This window comes from Lutra lutra, chromosome 17 (assembly GCF_902655055.1).
Source record: "Lutra lutra chromosome 17, mLutLut1.2, whole genome shotgun sequence".
Taxonomy (NCBI): Eukaryota; Metazoa; Chordata; class Mammalia; order Carnivora; family Mustelidae; genus Lutra; species Lutra lutra.
In genome coordinates, this window is record NC_062294.1 from 35,612,076 (window position 1) to 35,633,060 (window position 20,985).

General features: G+C 34.7%; 1 protein-coding gene across 1 annotated transcript in view; it reads left to right on the top strand.

Annotated features, from left to right (window-relative positions):
• Positions 1-20,985, top strand: part of ITFG1 (integrin alpha FG-GAP repeat containing 1) — a 311,563-nt gene that overhangs the window by 121,926 nt on the left and 168,652 nt on the right. Inside the window, exon 8 of the mRNA XM_047712521.1 lies at positions 2,014-2,095. Coding sequence (XP_047568477.1) covers positions 2,014-2,095 — 82 coding nt within the window. The remainder of the gene's footprint in view (positions 1-2,013; positions 2,096-20,985) is intronic.

The window sequence follows — 20,985 nt, forward strand, 5'->3', positions numbered from 1 at the left end:
ATAGTACATTAATCCCCTACTAAACTGTTAAGAAACTGAGACCCAGAGCAGTAATGGCTTTCCCAAAGTGATATGACTTGCCAATGAAAGCAGGACTAGAACCCCTGTTATCTAACTCCATGTCTAGTGACCTTTCTACTAGACTATACCAAGAATATATTCTCTTTCTCCAGCGGTTGGAAGGAAGTATTACTTTACTTCTATTGAGGTTCAGGGTTCATGTGGCATCTTAGACATGGAAGGCCATCACCTGGGAAGTACTTAGTGTTTCTTGATGGAGATACTTTGTAAAGTTATATCCAGAAATATTTCTAGGTATATTTACTAAGTTTAACATAGTTTCACTGGGGTAGTTTGTTCACTTGAATCGGTATAATGAGTTGATATTCTACATTATGTTACATGAAGCTGATGTATTTTAAAAGAGATTTTTCCATTCATTCTATAATGAATCTCTAGAACCATTATGTCCACTCTGTACCCAGTGCTATGGTCTTTCTAAAATGCAAAAACACCTGACACTTCAATCAGAACTTGGGCACCTTTGATATATCTGTAATGTAATTTCAGGTATCGGTAAGACTGGAGGGGATTCATAAGGTATAAGACACTTTGTAAATAAGATTTCTATAGAAAGATCATTCAAAAAGTATATCAGATATATTAGTAATTGTAGGGAAAACATATTTCTGCATGCAGATAATAGTGTTAAAATGTTTAGAAAATTGTCTGTCACAAGACAGATCTTACCCATTTACACATGTTCCTCAAGCATTTGGTCTTCATGTTTTTAATGCAGCAATGCCTTTCTTTGTAAATATCAGAAGTGATTTCTTAAGAAACTAACTTGTGGGGCGCTGGGTGGCTCGGTGGGTTAAAGCCTCTGCCTTCAGCTCTGGTCATGATCTCAGGGTTCTGGGATCGAGCCCCGCATCAGGCTCTCTGCTCGACGGCGAGCCTGCTTCCCCCCCTCTCTGTCTGCCTGCCTCTCTGCCTGCTTGTAATCTCTGTCTGTCAAATAAATAAATAGAATCTTAAAAAAAAAAAAAAAGAAAGAAAGAAACTAATTTGCATATCTGCAGTATCCTTAGGGGGGGAAATAATTTTTAAAATATTTTTCAATATATAGATATCTGTATAAAGTATGTAGTAATCAGAGTCAATATGTCTAATAGTAAATAAAGATGCCAGTGATAAAAAGAGTGCTTCAGATCCCAAATTCAGTGTTTGGCTGATTTTCCTGGTATTGCCACCTAAAATTATAGAAAGGAAAGAATAATTTAAAGAAATGCATATTTGTATAAGTAAGATGTGTAACTCTCCATTTTAGAAAGAGTAACTGAAACAAATGATCTCTAATGGGTTATATTTAGCTTAGCCACCCCTAGTACCTGCCAGTCTTAATCCTTTACTCCCTTTTCTCAATGATACATAAACTTGAATTGCTAAGTAATTAGCTCTGTAAGGATCTGTGGAATTCTCATTTCATTTGAATCTTAATTTTTTCTTAATTATGCCCAATAGAAATCTTTGAAATCTGTGAAACATAGTGTCTTTGCTACTTGTACCATTTATATATATTACCTTCAGAAGTTCTATTTCCCTGACATATCTTATCTCCCAACTGGACTGTAAGCTCCCTCGAGGTAGGAATGTTTTTTCATACTTCTTTATTTTACCAAATATAAAGAATATACCAAATATACTACTGTTTCCATGGTACTTGAAAGTAGAAGACAGTCATTACATCTGAAATTATAAAGAAGATTTAGTAAAGGATATACAACTGAAAGGGACAGCAGAAAAGCACTCCAGGCAATCTTTATCAACTCACAGCAGTTTCTTTTTTTTTTTTTAATGATAAAGGTATTATAGGAAAGTAGAATAATTTTTGTACAGTACAACAAAAGCCTTAAATTATTTATTTCCCTGCTTCAGTTTAAATGCTTTCTTTCACACTTGACAAATGAATGAATTATGATAGTCTAACCCAAAATTTTCTGCCATTAACAGGATGGAAATTTCTCTCTCAGTACTATATTTGAAAAACCTCAAAATATGATGGTGGTCGGACAGTCCGCATTTGCAGACTTTGGTAAGATTCTTTTCAACTTCTAAATTCCACCCCTCTCTCTAACCTAGTCATATTAATTTCCTATACCTGAATATAATTTTGTTGTCTTCAGGAGTATTAAAGATTTTAAGGATGTCTTTTCTAGTATTATGCATGGTAGGTGGTCAATTCCTTAATACAAGGAGCAATTTATGACATTTACATTTAAAGTGTAATTTGAACTTCAAAGACTCCTTTTTGCAGGAGTAACATGCAAAACAAGGAAGTCTATTGAGGCTTTTCTGGAGAATACCAAATAGTAATTATTGTGAAGTCTTCATATATATCTAGATTATGGAACCAAAAACAAACAAACAAACAAACAAACAAACAGAGTTAACCTGACCTCTTGAAACTTTTTATTTACATCACCATAAAACCATTTTTATTTACATCTTAATTCCAAAGAAGAATAACATCTATTAGGAATTTGCCGCATGAGAACACATGCGTCTCTGTTTTCCGTAAGATTCTATACCGTAAATCAAGTTTACTTCAGTTAGGAACATTTAAAACACATATGGCTTTCACCATTTGCCATTTATTAAAAAGAATTTTGGTATTCAGTGGGAAAGTAGTATAGATGACCACCATCTAAGAGTTTGAAGCTCACTCACTCACTCACTCACTCCTGCTTTTCCTTCATTCTGCCAATAAACACCTCAGCCTATTCCTCAGAATCCAGATGACATGTCATCATGTCCAGAGACCTCAGTTTCCTCATTCATAAAATGACAGTGACGATCATATCCAGTTCACAAGACTACAGTGAATAACACAATGTGAGTAAAGCATAGTGTCCAGCACACAGTAAGATCACAAGAAATTACTGTATGAGTCTTTTCATCAGGCTTACCTGGTTTTATTGCTTATTGTTTATTATTACTGCTCTTTGCTCAGTTGACTAAATCAACTCATCATTCAGTGTCCTCGGGATGAATCCTAAGGCACCTAAAGCAAGTTTAATAGTGTTATTTGATGGAAACATGAACATACATCTCTATGTTATGCTGTATTTTAGTTTCATTATGTTGAATATTACTTTGATTTTGAACAGATTTCTCGTATTTGATTTATAGTCTTTAATAAACTAATATTCAAGTTATAGAATACATGAAATAATTTTTTTAGATTTGCTGACTGACTTGATTAGCTGGATTAATGACAAATACTTTTACAAGTCTCTCTATAGAAAAAAAAGTATATATGCGTTATAGGATTATCAGAGGGCACATATACCTCCCTTTAACCTCTGCCTAAGAATCCCCAAATTGGGAGGAAAAAAAGTCCGAATTGAAGTTACTTGTTTTGTAATTGTGTGTTTTGTATGATAAAGTGCCTTGTTTTTTTTTTGTTGTTGTTGTTTTTTATTTCTTTTCAGCATAACAGTATTCATTGTTTTTGCACCACACCCAGAGCTCCATGCAATAATCAGTGCCCTCTCTAATACCCACCACCTGGTTCCCCCAACCTCCCACCCCCGCCCCTTCAAAACCCTCAGATTGTTTTTCTTAGCCTTGTTTTTAACAAAATTGTTAGTAGCTTTACTTAATTTTTTTTAATTCTTCTAACCATAAACATAGACATTTAAATATTAGTATTTTTTAAATGTGCAGAATATAGGATGCAGTCCATTAAGGAACATAGCTATATATCCCCACTATTTTTAATGACTTTAGGTAACATATCAGTAAACACTTTATTTTTTTTTATTTTTTTTGTTTTGTTTTGTTTATAACAGTTTTATTTATAATTGCAAAAACTTGGAAGCTAACAAGATGTTAGCTTATCAATTCATGTTAAGGCATGGGGGATCTTTATATACGTATTTTTTTTTAATTATTTCTTTTCAGCGTAACAGTATTCATTATTTTTGCACCACACCCAGTGCTCCATGCAATACGTGCCCTCCCTAATACCCACCACCTGGCTCCCCCAACCTCCCACCCCCTGCCCCTTCAAAACCCTCAGGTTGTTTTTCAGAATCCATAGTCTCTCATGGTTCACCTCCCCTTGCAATTTCCCTCAACTCCCTTCTCCTCTCCATCTCCCCATGTCCTCCATGTTAATTGTTATGCTCCACAAATAAGTGAAACCATATGATAATTGACTCAATCTGCTTGACTTATTTCACTCAGCATACTCTCTTCCAGTCCCATCCATTTTGCTACAAAAGTTGGGTATTCATCCTTTCTGATGGAGACGTAATACTCCATAGTGTACATGGACCACCTCTTCCTTATCCATTCGTCCGTTGAAGGGCATCTTGGTTCTTTTCCACAGTTCGGCGACTGTGGCCATTGCTGCTATAAACATTGGGGTACAGATAGCCGTTCTTTTCACTACATCTGTATCTTTGGGGTAAATACCCAGTAGTGCAATTGCAGGGTCATAGGGAAGCTCTATTTTTAATTTCTTGAGGAATCTCTACACTGTTCTCCAAAGTGGCTGCATCGACTAGCATTCCCACCAACAGTGTAAGAGGGTTCCCCTTTCTCCACATCCTCTCCAACACACGTTGTTTCCTGTCTTGCTAATTTTGGCCATTCTGACTGGTGTAAGGTGGTATCTCAATGTGGTTAAAACCATTTGAATCTCCCTAATTTCAGTAAACACTTTAAATATATTGGTAAGCTTTAAGTGAATATCCCACAATGTCTTTTTAAAAATCCTTGTATTTTTAGTTGGGTATTATCAAAAAACAAGACTGCTAATGAGTCCAAAAAAGCAGATGACATTGAATAAGGTTATAAATATTAATATACACAAAATACACATTTTCTGTACATTTGAATACATCTGTGAATTGCATCCTGCTCTCCATCCTTAACTCCCCTGTGCAAGGCACGTGCATGCGCATGTGCATGCTCTCTCACTCTCTCTCTCTATCTATCTCTCTCTCTCAGAACCAAGCCAAGAGATGAGGTTAACGGCCAGGAAATCAGCATGATTTCAGAAATTCACTCTTTACCAAATGGGTAACAATGCATTAAAAAAAAATTTTTTTTTAATTAAAAAAGTGCATGCTTGAATAAATAATAGGCTCACGGGAAGAATCCTGTACAAGAAAGGAGGGTTTAATGGCTTCCAGCTCACTTAAGTTTTCTAGAAACAGAAGTTGTCGTTCAGTTATGATGAAATTTTTAGTTATTAACATAAAATGTTTTGTTAAAGATTTAAAAATGTGTACTTTAAATTCAGGCTATTCTGGTATAGCCAAAGGGAGGTAGGTAGAATGATTTGAAATCACACAAAGCAGGAGCTTTTGCCAAAAAAAAAATAGGATAATTATTCAAGCTAAATATAATGATATTTATTTCCTTAATAAGACAAAGACAGGGGCGCCTTGGTGGCTCAGTTGTTAAGTGTCTGCCTTCGGCTCAGGTCATGATCCCAGAGTCCTGGGATCAAGCCCCGCATCAGGTTTCCGGCTTAGCAGGAAGTCTACTTCTCCTTCTCCCACTCCCCCTGCTTGTGTTCCCTCTCTCACTATGTCTTTCTCTGTCAAATAAATAAATAAAATCTTAAAAAAAAAAAAAGACAAAGACATACTATTCCAGAAATCAGCTAAATAAAACTGCATAGAATATTATACTGCTGACAAAAATGATGGCTATGAAGATTCTGTTAGAAGAAAAAAACACATTTAAGTGTTCAGTCATATTAACCATTAAAAAAAAAGAAATTAGAACAATATGTTACACAATGCAATCATCTTAAAAAATTAGAAAAAAATATATCAAACTGGTAGTAATGGTTGTGTGAAAGCAGTTTAATAGGTTATCTTATTCTGTTTTTCAGATTTTCTGTTGTGTGGTTAGATTAATATATTAATTTAATAATGAAAAAGTAAATTATGGAAGAGTAATAGTCAGCAATGGCAAGAAAGAAACCAAAGTATGTACCTAAAGTGTCTTATTTTTTTGGTGTAGTACTTCTAAGTTTATATGCAATTGATCCTGTCCTCTGAGTTGGATGAACTTCTTTAGAGAGCATCATGTACTTTAACAGATCTTTAATTTTAACAAGATCTTTAACACCTACAAACAAAATGCAAAAGTTAGACCTCTCTTAGGTTTCAAATATTGTACTGAATGCCACATAAGAAAGTATAGATTTTAATGTAAGGTCCTTGCCTTTAAGAAATGTATAGTCTAGGGCCGCCTGAGTGGCTCAGTGGGTTAAGCCACTGCCTTCGGCTCAGGTCATGATCTCAGGGTCCTGGGATCGAGCCCCGCATCGGGCTCTCTGCTCAGCAGGGAGCCTGCTTCCTCCTCTCTCTCTGCCTGCCTCTCTGCCTGCTTGTGATCTCTCTCTGTCAAATAAATAAAATCTTTAAAAAAAAAAAAAAGGAAAGAAAAGAAATGTATAGTCTAGTTGGGAAAACAAAAGACAAATTTGTAAAAAGCACAGGAATGAAGATGTGATACACACACACACACACACACACACACACACACTGGAATACTATGCAGCCATCAAAAGAAACAAAGTCTTGCCATTTGCAATGACATGGATGGAACCTAGAGGGTATCATGCTAAGCAAAATAAGTCAATCAGAGAAGGACAAGTATCATATGATCTCTCTGATATGAGGAATTTGAGAGACAGGTCAGGGGGCAAGGTGTCAAGGGGGGTAAAAAGGGGAAAAAATGAAATAAGATGAGACCGGGGAGGGAGACAAACCATAAGAAATTCTTAATCTCAGTAACAAACTGAGGGTTGGTGGGGTGGGGGAAGGAAGGGATAGGGTGGCTGTGTTATGGACATTGGGGAGGGTCTGTGCTATGGTGAGTGCTATGAAATGTGTAAGCCTGATAATTCACAGACCTGTACCCCTGGGGCAAATAATACATTATATGTTTAAAAAAAAAAAAAAAAAAGCACAAGACTAGAGTAACAACTGCCACAACATAAGTGAAACCAGACTATATTTCCCTGTTAAATATGGAATTAATGCCACAAACAAGATGCAAAGTGTTATGGCAAATGAAATCACTTTAGGCTGAGAAAAGGTAGGAAGACTCACAAAAAAGGTGAGATTTTAGACTGGACTTTGAAACAACTCTGAGGTTTGGCTAAAAATATATAGAGGCATAAAAACAGGGTATGGTTAGTAACTGGTAAATAAACCACTTAGGCTTGAAGAGATTTTCTGTAAAAATATAAAAACTATAAAAATGGACTGAGAACACATTGAATTACCATATGATAGCAGATGAACACATGTTAATTTTATTCTGTGAAAGCAGTGGGAAGTAGAAGAAGTTTTGAACATCTTTTTATTATTACCTTTTTTTTTAAAGATTTTTTATTTCTTTATTTGACAGAGAGAGAGAGACATCACAAGTAGGCAGAGAGGTAGGCAGAGAGAGGGGGAAGGCAGGCTCCCCACTGAGCAGAGATCCCAATGCAAGGCTGATCCAAGGACCCTGGGATCATGACCTGAGCCAAAGGCAGAGGCTTAACCCACTGAGCCACCCTAGGTGCCCCTTATTATTACCTTTTTATATTAACTTCAGAAAATAAAAATCTTCTGGTCTGATGGAATATGCAGAAGGTATTGCTTCTTGGACATAGAATAGGAATTCAGGGGAAAATTATGAAAATCTCTGATATGCCTGAGATTTTTGTATCAAAAGAGAGTCAAATTTAAAGTCTTAAAATAGTGGGTTTTCTGGGGATAGAAACTGGTCAGGAGACAGGCCAGGTCTGAAGTGGTAAAAGCATGCACTAATTTTGTCAATAAATTGGAAGGACAAGTGTGAGAAATATTGCAAAGAAACAATCAGTAAATTTAGTGATTGGTTTGACACTAGAGAGTTAAAAACAAAAGCTTCTGAATGACTAAAGGAATTATTTTGTCTACTTCCTTCATAGACAAAGGTAATTAGAAGAGAAAGCTGGTTTGAATACTTTAGAGATACCTTAAAGTCAACATGTTAATTATACTAATAAGAGAACAAAGCTGGAACATTTGGAAATGTAGGTTCAGGAATAAAGCAAAGTAAGTTTAATAGTCCTCCAAGAGTTAAGAAGTCAAGACCCAAATGAGCCCTCCAAAAAAGAGAATATAAATAGCTTGACAGAGGAATAAGAGAAAAAGAAGAACTAAAACGTGGTCCGAAACCACTGACGTTATTATGACAAGAAAAGGCCTTTGCATTTACAGGTTATAAGGGTTCTAGTGACCCAAAAGGTATTGTTTGTAAAACTCTTTGGCAGTCTCTGAGCCTTAAAATGAGCTCATAAATAGTGCTGCTACTGGTTAGTGTCAAGTAAGGTACTTGGGAGATCTGCAACCCATAGATGCCTCTAATAATTAAGCGGTCAACTTCTAGAAAGCTTATTTTGTGTCCTATCATACTGTTAACCCTTTTAAACTATATGTTAGAGTTGTGTCAGAATATCATATTCTAGAATTTCTACAAATACAGTGGTATCTCTTTATTAAATTACATAGGACCAAAAGGTCAAGAAAAATAAGGTACATTGTTTTCTATCAAATAGAATTATAACCAGACTTAGAGAAAACATTAATTTTGCATGCCAGATGTAGTAGAAATCAATAAAAAGCTATAACAGTAGCTACAAAACTAAAGGGAGAATTGAAAGCTTAATAGAATGTTAGCATTTTCTATAAATTGAATCATTTTAAATCTCATAATTCATAAATCTGTATATCCAAATCTGAGGCTAACTCATGTATATCAGATCATCCTAAGAAGATCACACTTTATTCTTCAAGTGAAGGGAGAATACCTAGAATGTTGGTGAAGCCTGGGAATTGTCAACCAGGTCATCTAAATAATTTTATAAGAAATTTTATAAGAAATAATTTTATAAGAAATAAAGGGGCTGATGAAAATTCAAAACCTGGTCACCCTTGGACATTATTAACATAGATGGTATCACTGATGATTGAGACCCAATCTTACCGAGTATCCCCATTGCCTAGCCCAGTAATTAATTAATGATGGTTATTAAAGTGAAGGAGAAAAAGAGGGAAACCCCAAAATCAAATTATTTCATGAAGTCTGTGTGCTGCTTGGTAAAAATTCAAATTTTAATTCCAGATTAACCATGATAGAGCTGAAATGCTTAGTTCAAAATAACATGACATTAATACTTTCTCTTGTTTTAGAATTAGGTATATTCAATAACAATCTGTCAAATGAAAGTTGTTTCTTGTTAGTACTTGATCTGTTAATAAAAGTAAGTCATATGAGCCATGTACAAAAATTTAAATTTCATATTTAGTCTGAATGTGAATAGAGAATTGAATGTTTATATTCTCTTTTACAAAAGAATTTTTAAAATCAAATGCTTTCAAATAGATGACAATTATATTATAAAAGAGTTATATAGGGGAAAGTTGTAGGTGCTATGTTTTCTGGGCTTGGTCTCACTATAAGTCATTTAAGACTGCCTTTTATTCCAAAGACTTAATAATGGAGTTTGTTTGTTTCTTATACTTGGAAATTGGCTGCTCTTTTGTTAAGTAGCTTTATTTGTTTTTTCATCAAAAAGTAACACTTTTTAACACTGAATTACAACTGAATTCAGAGAAATGTTTGTGGTTTCAGATACTCTCTCTTAAATGTACTACCATAGCACCTTCGTCACCAGTCAAAATGTATTAAGTAGATACAAATACAGAATACTTTAATATATGAAATACGGACAAATTAGATGTAATTCCTGGATTCAAGGAATTTGAAATATAATACTTGTATTCTCCTTTGAATTTTGTGATACAGACATATCAGTTCAAATAGTGTATTTTTAAAATTGTATAGTGATCAGTTGTTTTTCCATCCAGTTTTCTTCCTGTTTTATACTGAAAGATGTACAAGATGTTAATCTATTCAAAAATACTTTCTGAGTGCTTACTATTTGGACTGCTCTCTTCTACCTGCTTGGCATATACCACAAGTGAAGCATATAAGAACCCTGCTCTTATAAATTAAAATTCAACTGAGAAGGAAAAGACAAGAAGAATTAAATTAGTAAGGTATTTTTAGAAAGTGAAAATAAAGTTCTATATTAGGAAGTAAGAAGGGCTGTTTTCCATAGCTGATTGGAGGTCATATTTGACCCAAGACTTCAATGAAGTCACAGGAGGTCTTGGGAGAGTATTCCATGTAGTGATAACACCTAAGTCAATGCTGAAGGAACAAAAAGAAGGCTGGCACTTGGCCAGGTCTTTGGGGCCTTGTGGACCTAGGTAAAGAGTTTAGGTTAATGTAGATGTAATTGAAAGCTTCAAGGAGAGTTGGCAAAAGGATATGATGACTTGGACCAGGGCAATCATTAAGAGATAAGAGAAGCTGTCATATTTAGATGCTAGAGACAAAGTTGACAGAACTTGCTGATAGATTGGATGTTGGAGGGAAGAGAAGAAGAAAGGATGACTTCTAGGTGTTGGGCTTAAATAACTGTCTGGATGGTGACACCTAGGCACATTCACTAGGGTAGAAAAGGAGTAGGAAGAGTAAATTTGGATTTCTGTTAATTAATAGTTCTGTTTCAGGCATGTTAAGTTCGAGATATCTGTAAGACACTGAAACAAGATACAAATGGGAGGTACAAACTCTAGAGAGACACAGAGTTGGGTATCAGTATATCTTTGTTTAAATGCTTTTTAGAAGATGGATGATGGATGAATGGAGGAGTAACTGCAAAGTACCCCACCTTTCTTCCTAATAGTGTAAATATAACCATATTCCAGCCACACTGGCCTCTTTGTATTCTTCAAACAGGCCAGGCACAGTTTTCTCTGAGAGCTTCTGCCTTTGTTCATTCTCTGTAGAATGTTCTTCCTCCTGATATTTCTCATGGACCACTTCCTGATACCCTTCTAGTCTTGCTGAAATATCACCCTATTCAGGAGACCTTCCCTGATCGCTGTATGTAAATTCTGCCCTTCCCCCCAACACACCTATCTCCTTTCCTTCTTTATTTTTCTTCATGGCATTTATCACTGTCTGACATACTGTGCATTTTACTCATGTACTGTCACTAGAATATACTCCATATATGGTATGTTTTATTCACTGCTCATTTCAGGCCTGGAGCAGTGCCAGTCACATTGTAAATACTCAATGAACAATTCTGAATGAATAATTCAAATAAATGAAAATACATTCTAGTTTATTTACTAGTTGGTTTGTAAGAATTGAGCCCAAATTTAGGATATGTCTTAAGTATCTTTAACTATAATCCTACTAAACCAGAATGTCTAAATGTCATTTTTATGATGAGGACTGATCTAACATTACTTTTGCTCATTTTGATTAAAGTTAAGTCCTTCAACTAAAAAGTGTTCTGAATTTCGGGGCGCCTGGGTGGCTCAGTGGGTTAAGCCGCTGCCTTCGGCTCAGGTCATGATCTCAGAGTCCTGGGATCAAGCCCCGCATCGGGCTCTCTGCTCAGCAGGGAGCCTGCTTCCTCCTCTCTCTCTGCCTGCCTCCCTGCCTGCTTGTGATCTCTCTGTCAAATAAATAAATAAAAATCTTAAAAAAAAAAAAAAGTGTTCTGAATCTCTAAAATAGATGGGTACTGATTTCAGGAGACCTCCTGGGTCCTTATAAATTTTTATTCTTAGTCCTTATAGTTATGTTTTTCTAATTCCTGAATTCTGACAATGTGTATTATCTATAGTATATATTATTTAACATTGAAACAAACTGAAGTATTTGCATAGCTTCTCAATATATTTTGGGTCCTTCTACTGCCATTTTATTCTGACATGATCAAAGTAAAAGCAACCAATTTAAACAGTTTTCTCTCTAACCTGCTGAACCTTTGTTTCCCTCCTCTTGACCTGCCCCTATCCCACCAAAGACAATACTATTATAAATTTTTGGTAAAACCGAAATCATTTGTATATTTACACATTGCCATGCGGAACATAAGGTGATTGGAGAGGTTCCTAGAATATTCTAAGTCCAGTTTGTTCCATTCCATGTCACTGTGGCAATTGCACTGCAGTGGTTGCCATAGCAAAAGTGATTACTCTCTGAGTTTCTACTTTCTAGCAAAGACTGAGGCATCTATCTTGGTGAGTCACGGATGCCAGATGTGATTCAGATAAAATATTTTGAATGCTTTTGATTGGAAATGGTAATTTATATACAAATTATAAAATTGCTGCTTCAGAGTCCTGATTTTATACATACTCAGCATTTAAAGCAGCATTAAAGCTGTATTCATTTAAGATACACAGCATGAGAAAAAACTAGGACCCGAAATCCCTAAAGCCTTTATGTATAGGTTTGTACATATATTAAATTCTTGCCTTCTTTCTAGGTAGAGGTTTTTATGGTAAAGCTGTACCTCTGATGACATTCTGTATTCTCAAAACTACACTGTTCTTTTATTTTTTTTTAGTGATGCAAGGTATTAGAATGTATAATTGACCCTTTGGATACTGAATTTAAAGTACTTAAGAATTCTTTAAAATAATTATTTTTACATTATTACATTGCTACTTTGTAATTTAATGTGTGATATTTTTACTACATTAATATAACCCACAACTTAATTGGGGCACTTGTCTCTCTAAGCCTGCCCAGTTAGTAGAATGAATCTGTGATAGCGGAGCAACCCACATAACTACCCTATGATGTTCACCAGGCATTTCTCTCTTCCTTACTTGATTGCCACAGTACCAGGAAAGTGATTGTTTAAAGATCTTGCCTGTTCCTAGGCCTTCTAGACAGATACAGCCTAGGAAAGAGGAAAGACGGTGAAATTCATTCCTCTTTGGTATATTACACTAGAGGAGAATTCCTTGCTATCAGTCAGAGCAATAAAGAAGCATTCGAATAAATTTTGAAGGTCCCAGTGCCACCCCTTTTTTAAATGTCCTATTCCATTTTTAAACAACTTGGACTTTCATTTCAACCCCATTTTCTTCCATCTGCAATACTGCCTTTTCATTCTGTGTAAATGCCCCATCCATTAATATCAAAAGCAAAGATGTACTTCTTAGATGTAGGTAGGTACACAGACAGCTCTTCTGTGCTTAATTAACCCTCACTGAATAAAGAGTTGACTTATGGATTGGACAGGTGGATTGGTAGTTAGGTAGATGGTGGATGGGTAGTGGGTGGGTGGATGAAAGTGCCATTTGCTACTTTTCCTTTGTCCAGAGCAATCCATTCCCATAGCAGCTCACAAAGCAATACCATTTTCCTATTCTGTTACACAATAGTAAGTCAGTTCTTTTCATTCCCTGTTACACACAGAGATGAATGAACATTATCTGTACTTAACCTTTCCCTACCTATCATCATATTACCTCACAAAAATAATGTATTCTTAATTTACTCATAAGAAAGTTTCATGTTTCTTTACTCAGCAACATTTAAGGATGTAAGAGTTTAGTATTTTCCAAATGTTTGTTTACTTCTTTTTCTTAATACTTTTTTTTTAAAGATTTTATTTATTTATTTGACAGAAATCACAAGTAGGCAGAGAGGCAGGCAAAGAGAGAGGAGGAAGCAGGCTCCTCGTGGAGCAGAGAGCCCCATATGGGGCTCGATCCCAGGACCCTGGGATCATGACCTGAGCTGAAGGCAGAGGCTTTAACCCACTGAGCCACCCAGGTGTGCCCCTTCTTTTTCTTAATACTTAACAGTACTTATTATTTAGCAGGAACTCTTTTACATTTATCTCAGTCCTCCCAAATCTCCCTGAGGTGAGCAGTATTATTTATCCTCATGAGACAGATGTATGTATATGTATATGTATATGTATATGTATATGTATATGTATATGTATATGTATATGTAACGGTTCAGAGAAGTTAAGAAACTTATCCAAGGGCACAGAGATAGTAAGTAGCAGAGCTGGGACATGATCCTTGGCTCTATCTCATAAGTTGTGTTCTTTTTTTAAGAGAGAACAGGAGTGAGGGGTGTGGAAAGGGCAAAGGGAGGAGGAGACAGAGAAAATCTTAAGTAGAATTCATGCACAGCACAGAGTCCAACACAGGGCTCGACCTAGGGTTCCATCTCATGACCCTGAGATCATGATCTGAGCCGAAATAGGTTAAGCCAAAATCAGGTTAAGCCAACACTTAACCAATTGACCCACCTGGGCACCCCTCACAAGCTGTGTTCTTAAACACTATGTGCCACTTCTCCTGAATTACTTATTAGAATATGTGACCATACTTGTTGACGGCCATCAACTGTGACCTCCTAGTATGTATGCACTGTTTCAGTTTTATAAAATTGTGCAAAATGTTAATGGTGAACTTTTCTTTATCTGACCACTTTCCCAAGTAATTATCCATCTCAAAAATATGGTTATGCATATCAGTGATTATATAACATATAATGCTTATGGATTTCAGAAAAAATCAACACAAGGATTAGTGATTTTGATTTTAAAACTCACATACGTTAATATCTCAAATTAACACAGCTTTTCAGATATCTCTATCATATGATAAATTTCTACTAATTATTAGTGTAAAGCCATTTCACCATTAATTTTCTGAGTACTAGTGGGAGGTCATTTCCTAGAAATAAGCTCCTTGCTCTCCCTTTGATTTTGGTTGTTCCCCTTACTACAGTTGTTTTTGGTTTTCAGCCACATATCCATATTATTTAGTCAGTGTTTGAAACTGTGACTCACTTCTAAATTGTGACTCATCCTTTGAGAACAAGATTTCTCTCAACTTATTCAAACACATTCTTATATAAATTCTTTATGTTCTCTCCTAGTTCATATTTTTTAAGTCAAGAATTTTTTACTTCATGTTATACAAATGATTTCTTTTCTCCTTTAATTTAGTAGTCTTTATTTGAAACGTTTGCTTATACCTGTCATGTATTAAGAATGTCCATTAAGTTTACATCTCATAAAATCTTTTCAAAATAAGCTGCCATTTTAAAAATTTAATTCATTATTATTTATTTATTTATTTTAATTAATTATTTTCATAGTTGCAGATCCCCATTAGAGAGAGTATGCTGTTTTTGTTTTTATTGAAGTATAATTAACATACAGTGTTATATTAGGTTCAGGTATACAACATAGATTCAAAAATTGTATACATTATTGAAAGTTCACCATAAGTGTAGTCACCATCTGTCATTGTACATTATTATAATATTATTGAATATATTCCCTGTGCTGTACTTTTCATCTCTGATTTATTTACATTAGAACTGGGAATTTGTACCTCTTAATCCCCTTTATCCTTTTCACTGTCCTCCCACTTACCTCCCCTCTGGCAACCAATTTATTCTCCCCCCACCATACACACACACACACACACACACACACACACACACACACACACACATACACATATATATAGTTGGGGTTTTTTTAAGAGACTACAGACCTACAGACCACCCAGGTGCCCCTCTTCTCTATATTAAAGAGTCTGGGTTTTTCTTTTGGTTTGTTCATTTAGATTCCACATATAAGTGAAGTACTACAGTATTTGTCTTTCTCTGTCTGACATACTTCACTTAGCATAATACCCTCTAGGTCCATCTATACACAAATGGCAAGATCTCATTCTTTTTTATAGATGAATAACATTGCTTTGTGTGTGTAGGTATACCAGATCTCTTCATCTGTACATCTGTCATGCACACCTGAGTTGCTTTCATATCTTGGCTATTGTAATAATACTGTAATAAACACAAAGGTGTATATATCTTTTTGAATTAGTGTTTTTGTTTTCTTTGGGTAAATAACCAGTAGTGGAATTAATGGATCATATAGTATTTCTATTTTTAATTTTTTGAGGAACCCCCATACTGTTTTCCACATGGTTACACCGATTTATATTACCACCAGTAGTACAGAGGTTCCTTTTTCTCCACATCCTTGCCAATACTTGCTATTTCTTGTTTTTTTAATACTAGCCTTTCTGACTCATGTAAGGTGATACCTCTTTGTTGTTTTGATTTACCTTTTCATGTATCTATTGGCCATCTGGGTATCTTCTTTGGGAAAATGTCCATTCAGATCCTCGCCCATTTTTAATTAGATGATTTATTTATTTGGTGTTGAGTTGTGTAAGTTACTTCTGTATTTTGGATATTAATCTCCTACTGGATTTATCATTTGCAAATATCTTCTCCCATTCAGTTGGTTACCCCTTGTTTTATTGATGGTTTCTGTTGTTGTGCAAAGCTTTTTATTTTGGTATAGTCCCAATAGTTTGTTTCCCTTTGTTTACCTACCTGTGGAGACATATCCATAAATATGTAGCTAAGGCCAATGTCCAAGGGATTACTGCTTGTGTTTTCTTTTAGGAGATTTATAGTTTCAAGTTTCACATTTAGGTCTTTAATCCATTTTGAGTTTATTCTTTTTGTATGTATATGTTGCAAGAAAGTGGCCCAATTTCACTTAGTTGTATGTAGGTATCAGATATTTCTAATACCATTCATTGAAAAGACTGTCTTTTTTCCATTATATACTCTTGCCTCCTTTGTCATAGATTAATTGGCCATGTAGCTATGGGTTCATTTCTGGGTTCTCTATCCTGTTCCATTGATTTCTATTTTTGTGCCAGTACCATACTATTTTGATTTCTATAGCTTTCTAGTATGTCCTGAAATCTGAGATTTCCAATTTTGTGTTCTTTCAGCTTTGTTATTCTTTCTCAAGATTGCTTTGGCTATTTGGGGGTCTTTTGTGGTTCCATACATATTTTAGGATTGTTTGTTCTCATTCTGTGAAAAATGTTGTTTGTATTTTGATAGGGATAGCATTGAATTTTAAGTTGCTTTAGGTAATGTTGTCATTTTAATGATATTAATTTTTCCAATCCATGAGTATGGAATATCTTTACATTTGTTTCTGTCATCTTCAGTTTCTTTCATCAGTGTCTTACACTTTTCACAGTATAGGTCGTTCCCTTCCTTGGTTAACTTTGTTACTAGGTATTTTATTCTTGTGGTGCATTTGTAAATGGGATTGATTTCTTAATAATTACTTTTGCTACTTCGTTATTAGTGTATAAAATGTAACATAGTTCTGTATTTTAATTTTTACTCCACAACTTTGCTGACTTGATTTATCAGTTCTGATAGGTTTTTGGTGGAATCTTTAGGGGTTTTCATACGTAGTATAATGTCATTTGCAAATAGTGACATTTTTCTTCTTCCTTACCAATTTGGATGCCTTTTATATCTTGTCTGATTGTTTTAGCTAGGACTTCCAGTACTGTGTTGACTTAAAGTGCTGAGAATGCACATCCCTATCTTGTTCCTAATCTTAGAGAAAAAGCTTTCCATTTTTTAACCATTGAGTAATGATGTTAGCTGTGGGGTTTTCATGTATGGCCTTTACTTTGTTGAGAGTGTTTACCATGAATGAATTTTATATTTTGTCACATGCATTTTATGCATCTATTGAGTTAATCATATGGTTTTTATTTTTGCTCTTATTAATGTAATATGTCACATTGAATGATTTGCAAATATTGAACTACTCTTACATCCCTGGAATAAATCCCACTTGATTGTGGTGAATGATTTTCTTTTAATGTATTGCTGAATTCAGTTGCTAATATTTTCATGAGGATTTTTGTATTTATGTTCATCAGAGATACTGGCCTATACTTTTCTTCCTTTCTAGTGTCTTTGTTTGGTTTTGGTAATAGGGTAATGTTGGATTTATAATTTTCCTTCCTTTACTATTTTTTGGAGTAGTTTGAGAAAAAGAGTTATAATTTTCTTTGAATATATGGTATAATTCACCTGGACTTTTGTTTGTTGGTAGTTTTGTGTTAGTGATTCAATTTCATTACTAGCAATTCGTCTGTTACATTTTCTATTTCTTCTTGGTTGTCCAAATTATTGGCATATAATTTTTCATAATATTCTTTTATAATTATTTTTATTTCTATAGTGTTGGGTTTTTTTTCCTTCTCCTTCATTTCTTGTTTTATTTCTTTGAGTCCTCTCTTTTTTTTTCTTAATGAGACTTACTAAAGGTTTATCAATTTTTTCTCTTCAAAGAGCCATCTCTTGGTTTCTTAGCCTCTATTTCATTTATTTCTGCTCTATTCTTTATTATTTCTTTCCTTCTACTAGCTTTGGCTTCATTTGTTCTTCTTTTTCTAGCTCCTTAGATATAAGGTTAGATAGTTTATTTGAGATTTTTCTTGTCTCTTGAGGTAACCCTATATTGGCCTATATTGGCTATAAACATCCCTCTTACAATGACTTTTTCTGAGTCCAAAAGACTTTGGACCATTGTATTTTTATTTTCATTTGTCTCCAGGTATTTTTTTATTTCCTCTTTGATTTCATCTTTGACCCGTTCACTGTTTAATAGCATGTTATTTAACCTCCATGTGTTTGTGTTTTTTCTACATTTTTTCTTATGATTGATTTCTAATTTAATACTGTCGTGGTCAGGAAAGATGCTTCATATTATTTTATTCTTAAATTTATTGAAACTTGTTTTGTGGTCTAATGTGATCTATCCTGGAGAATGTTCCATGTGCACTTTAAAAAATGAGTATTGTGATGGTTTTGGATGGAGTGTTCTATTTATATACCTGTTAGATCCCTCTAGCCTAATGTGTCATTCAAAGCCACTGTTTCCTTGTTGATTTTCTGTCTGTCTGGATGATCTATCCATTGATGTATATGGAGTGTTAGAATTCCCTATTATTATTGCATTACTGTCATTTTCTCCCTTTAGCTCGGTTAGTTTTTGCTTTATGTCTTTAGGTGCTCCAGTTTGGGGTACATAAGCCTTACAATGTTCTATCCTCTTGTTGGATTGTTCCCTTTATCATTATGTAGTGCCCTTTGTCTCTTACTACTGTCTTTGTTTTAAAGTCTGTTTTGTTTGATATAATATTGTTGCCCTTGCTCTTTTTTTTTTCTTATTTCCATTTGTGTGGAATATCTTTTTCTGTCCCTTTTCTCAGTTTCTATGTGTCTTTAGGACTGAAGTGGGTCTACTGTAGGCAATACAAGGTGCAAGTTTGAAAACAATGGTATATTTTATGATAAATGGCAGCAGCAGAGGATAGGAATGTAGTACATTGTAAGTAAGACACTTTGAAATTAAGCACAAACCTATTAAAAGTGATCGAAGGCTTATAAAATATAATTTGTATTTTATCTTAAATCTATTACAGATCACTTATAGCAGTATTATTTTGCTATTAAAGATTTGTCTTGGGCTTTAGATTTACATAGATCTAGATTCAAATTTCAGTTCTTGGTAAGTTATTCAAACTCTTTATAACCAACTATTTACTCATTATAATATGGAATTAAAACTAAATTTGTAAGAATCATAAAATAAAATGATGTTTAGTTGCTTTAGTGCCTTGCACATGATACATACTGAACTAAATGTGAGCTGCAATGATAATGATATTTTAGACTATTTACTTATAGTTTAATATCTTTTTTATTCAATATGTTCTCCAGAAGATTCAAGAGAGGAATTCTTAGTACAAAATCATTTTTTAAAGCCTTTCTCTTTTCTCCTCTGCTACTCCTAGAATGTCTACCTAAGGTTTTACTTCCTATTCACTGCCCCATATTTCTCAAACCACCAAAAGTACATAGATCTTACTTCCTTCATATTTCTTTAAACTATCCTTTTAAGCAGATACATTTTTTTAACTCATCTCTCTCCTAGCCTACTGAAAGATTATTGATCTTCCAACTCTCTTCTTGTTGCTCTCTGAACCATTCTCCATCCTGTAGTGCTACTTCTACAAAAAATAAATCTGAAATCCTTATATAAATAAAATAATTTTTATTTATTTGTTTGTTTATGAGAGAGAGAGAGAGAAAATGCTCAAGCAGGGAGTGAGGGATTAGAGGAAGAGGGAGAAAGAGAATCTCAAACAAGTTCCACACTGGGCCTGGAGCCTGACACAGAGCTTGATATCACAACCTTGAGACCATGACTTGAGCCAAAATCAAGAGTCAGATGTTTAACTGGTTGATCCTCCCAGGTGTTCCAAAATGAATAAATTTTATAAAATAGAATAAATAAAAAGTAAAGTCCTTAAACAGCTCCATGTGCCCTTAGAGTAAGGTCCAGTGTTCACTGTAGCACGCCAGGCTCATTTAGGTCTAATTTCTCTTTACTTAACTACAGGAAGACTTTACTGACACACTGATCTATTTACAGTTCCCCAACTATATCATACTTCTTTTCCTATTTCATTTCCAAGCCTTTGTATGTGGGCTTTCCTTTGCCTGGAATCCCCTTCCTCCTCTTTTACCTTCCTAATCCCTACTCACTTTTCAGGTCCTAATAATTATTCTCAACAAGCCAGTCACCATACCTGACACATAATAGACTCTCTAGAAGTGTTTGTTGGATTGATAAGGTGATGATATCAGATGGAGTTTCAAGTTAGAGTGACTTGCCAATTCCAGGTTGGTCCTGCTGTACCTTCCCTGTTTGAGCACCGTGCAGGTATTTATTTACTTGTGTTTCCCCAACTTCCTCAGGAATATTTTTGGAGACAGAGAATAACTTTCATATTTATATTTCAGTTTCTAAACAGTGGTTGCCACACAGTAAGCACTTAGTAAATGTTTAATGAATAATTCCTTTGAGAGGAGTCTGCTTAAATTATTTTAAATTTTTAATAATTTGTGGTTTAACCTGCATGCCATGAAAGTCTTCCATCTTAATTATAAGTGTAGAGTTCAGGGAGTTTTAGTAAAGTGTGATACAGTTGTGCAAGCATGACCACAATCCCAGTTTTGGGACTTACATTGACCCACAAGGTTTTCTCATGCCCATAGGTAGTCTGCACTGATACCCCCTGCCCCAGACAACCGCTAATCTACTTTTGTTTTAATTGGTGGTTAAATATGACTTACAGGGGTGCCTGGGTGACT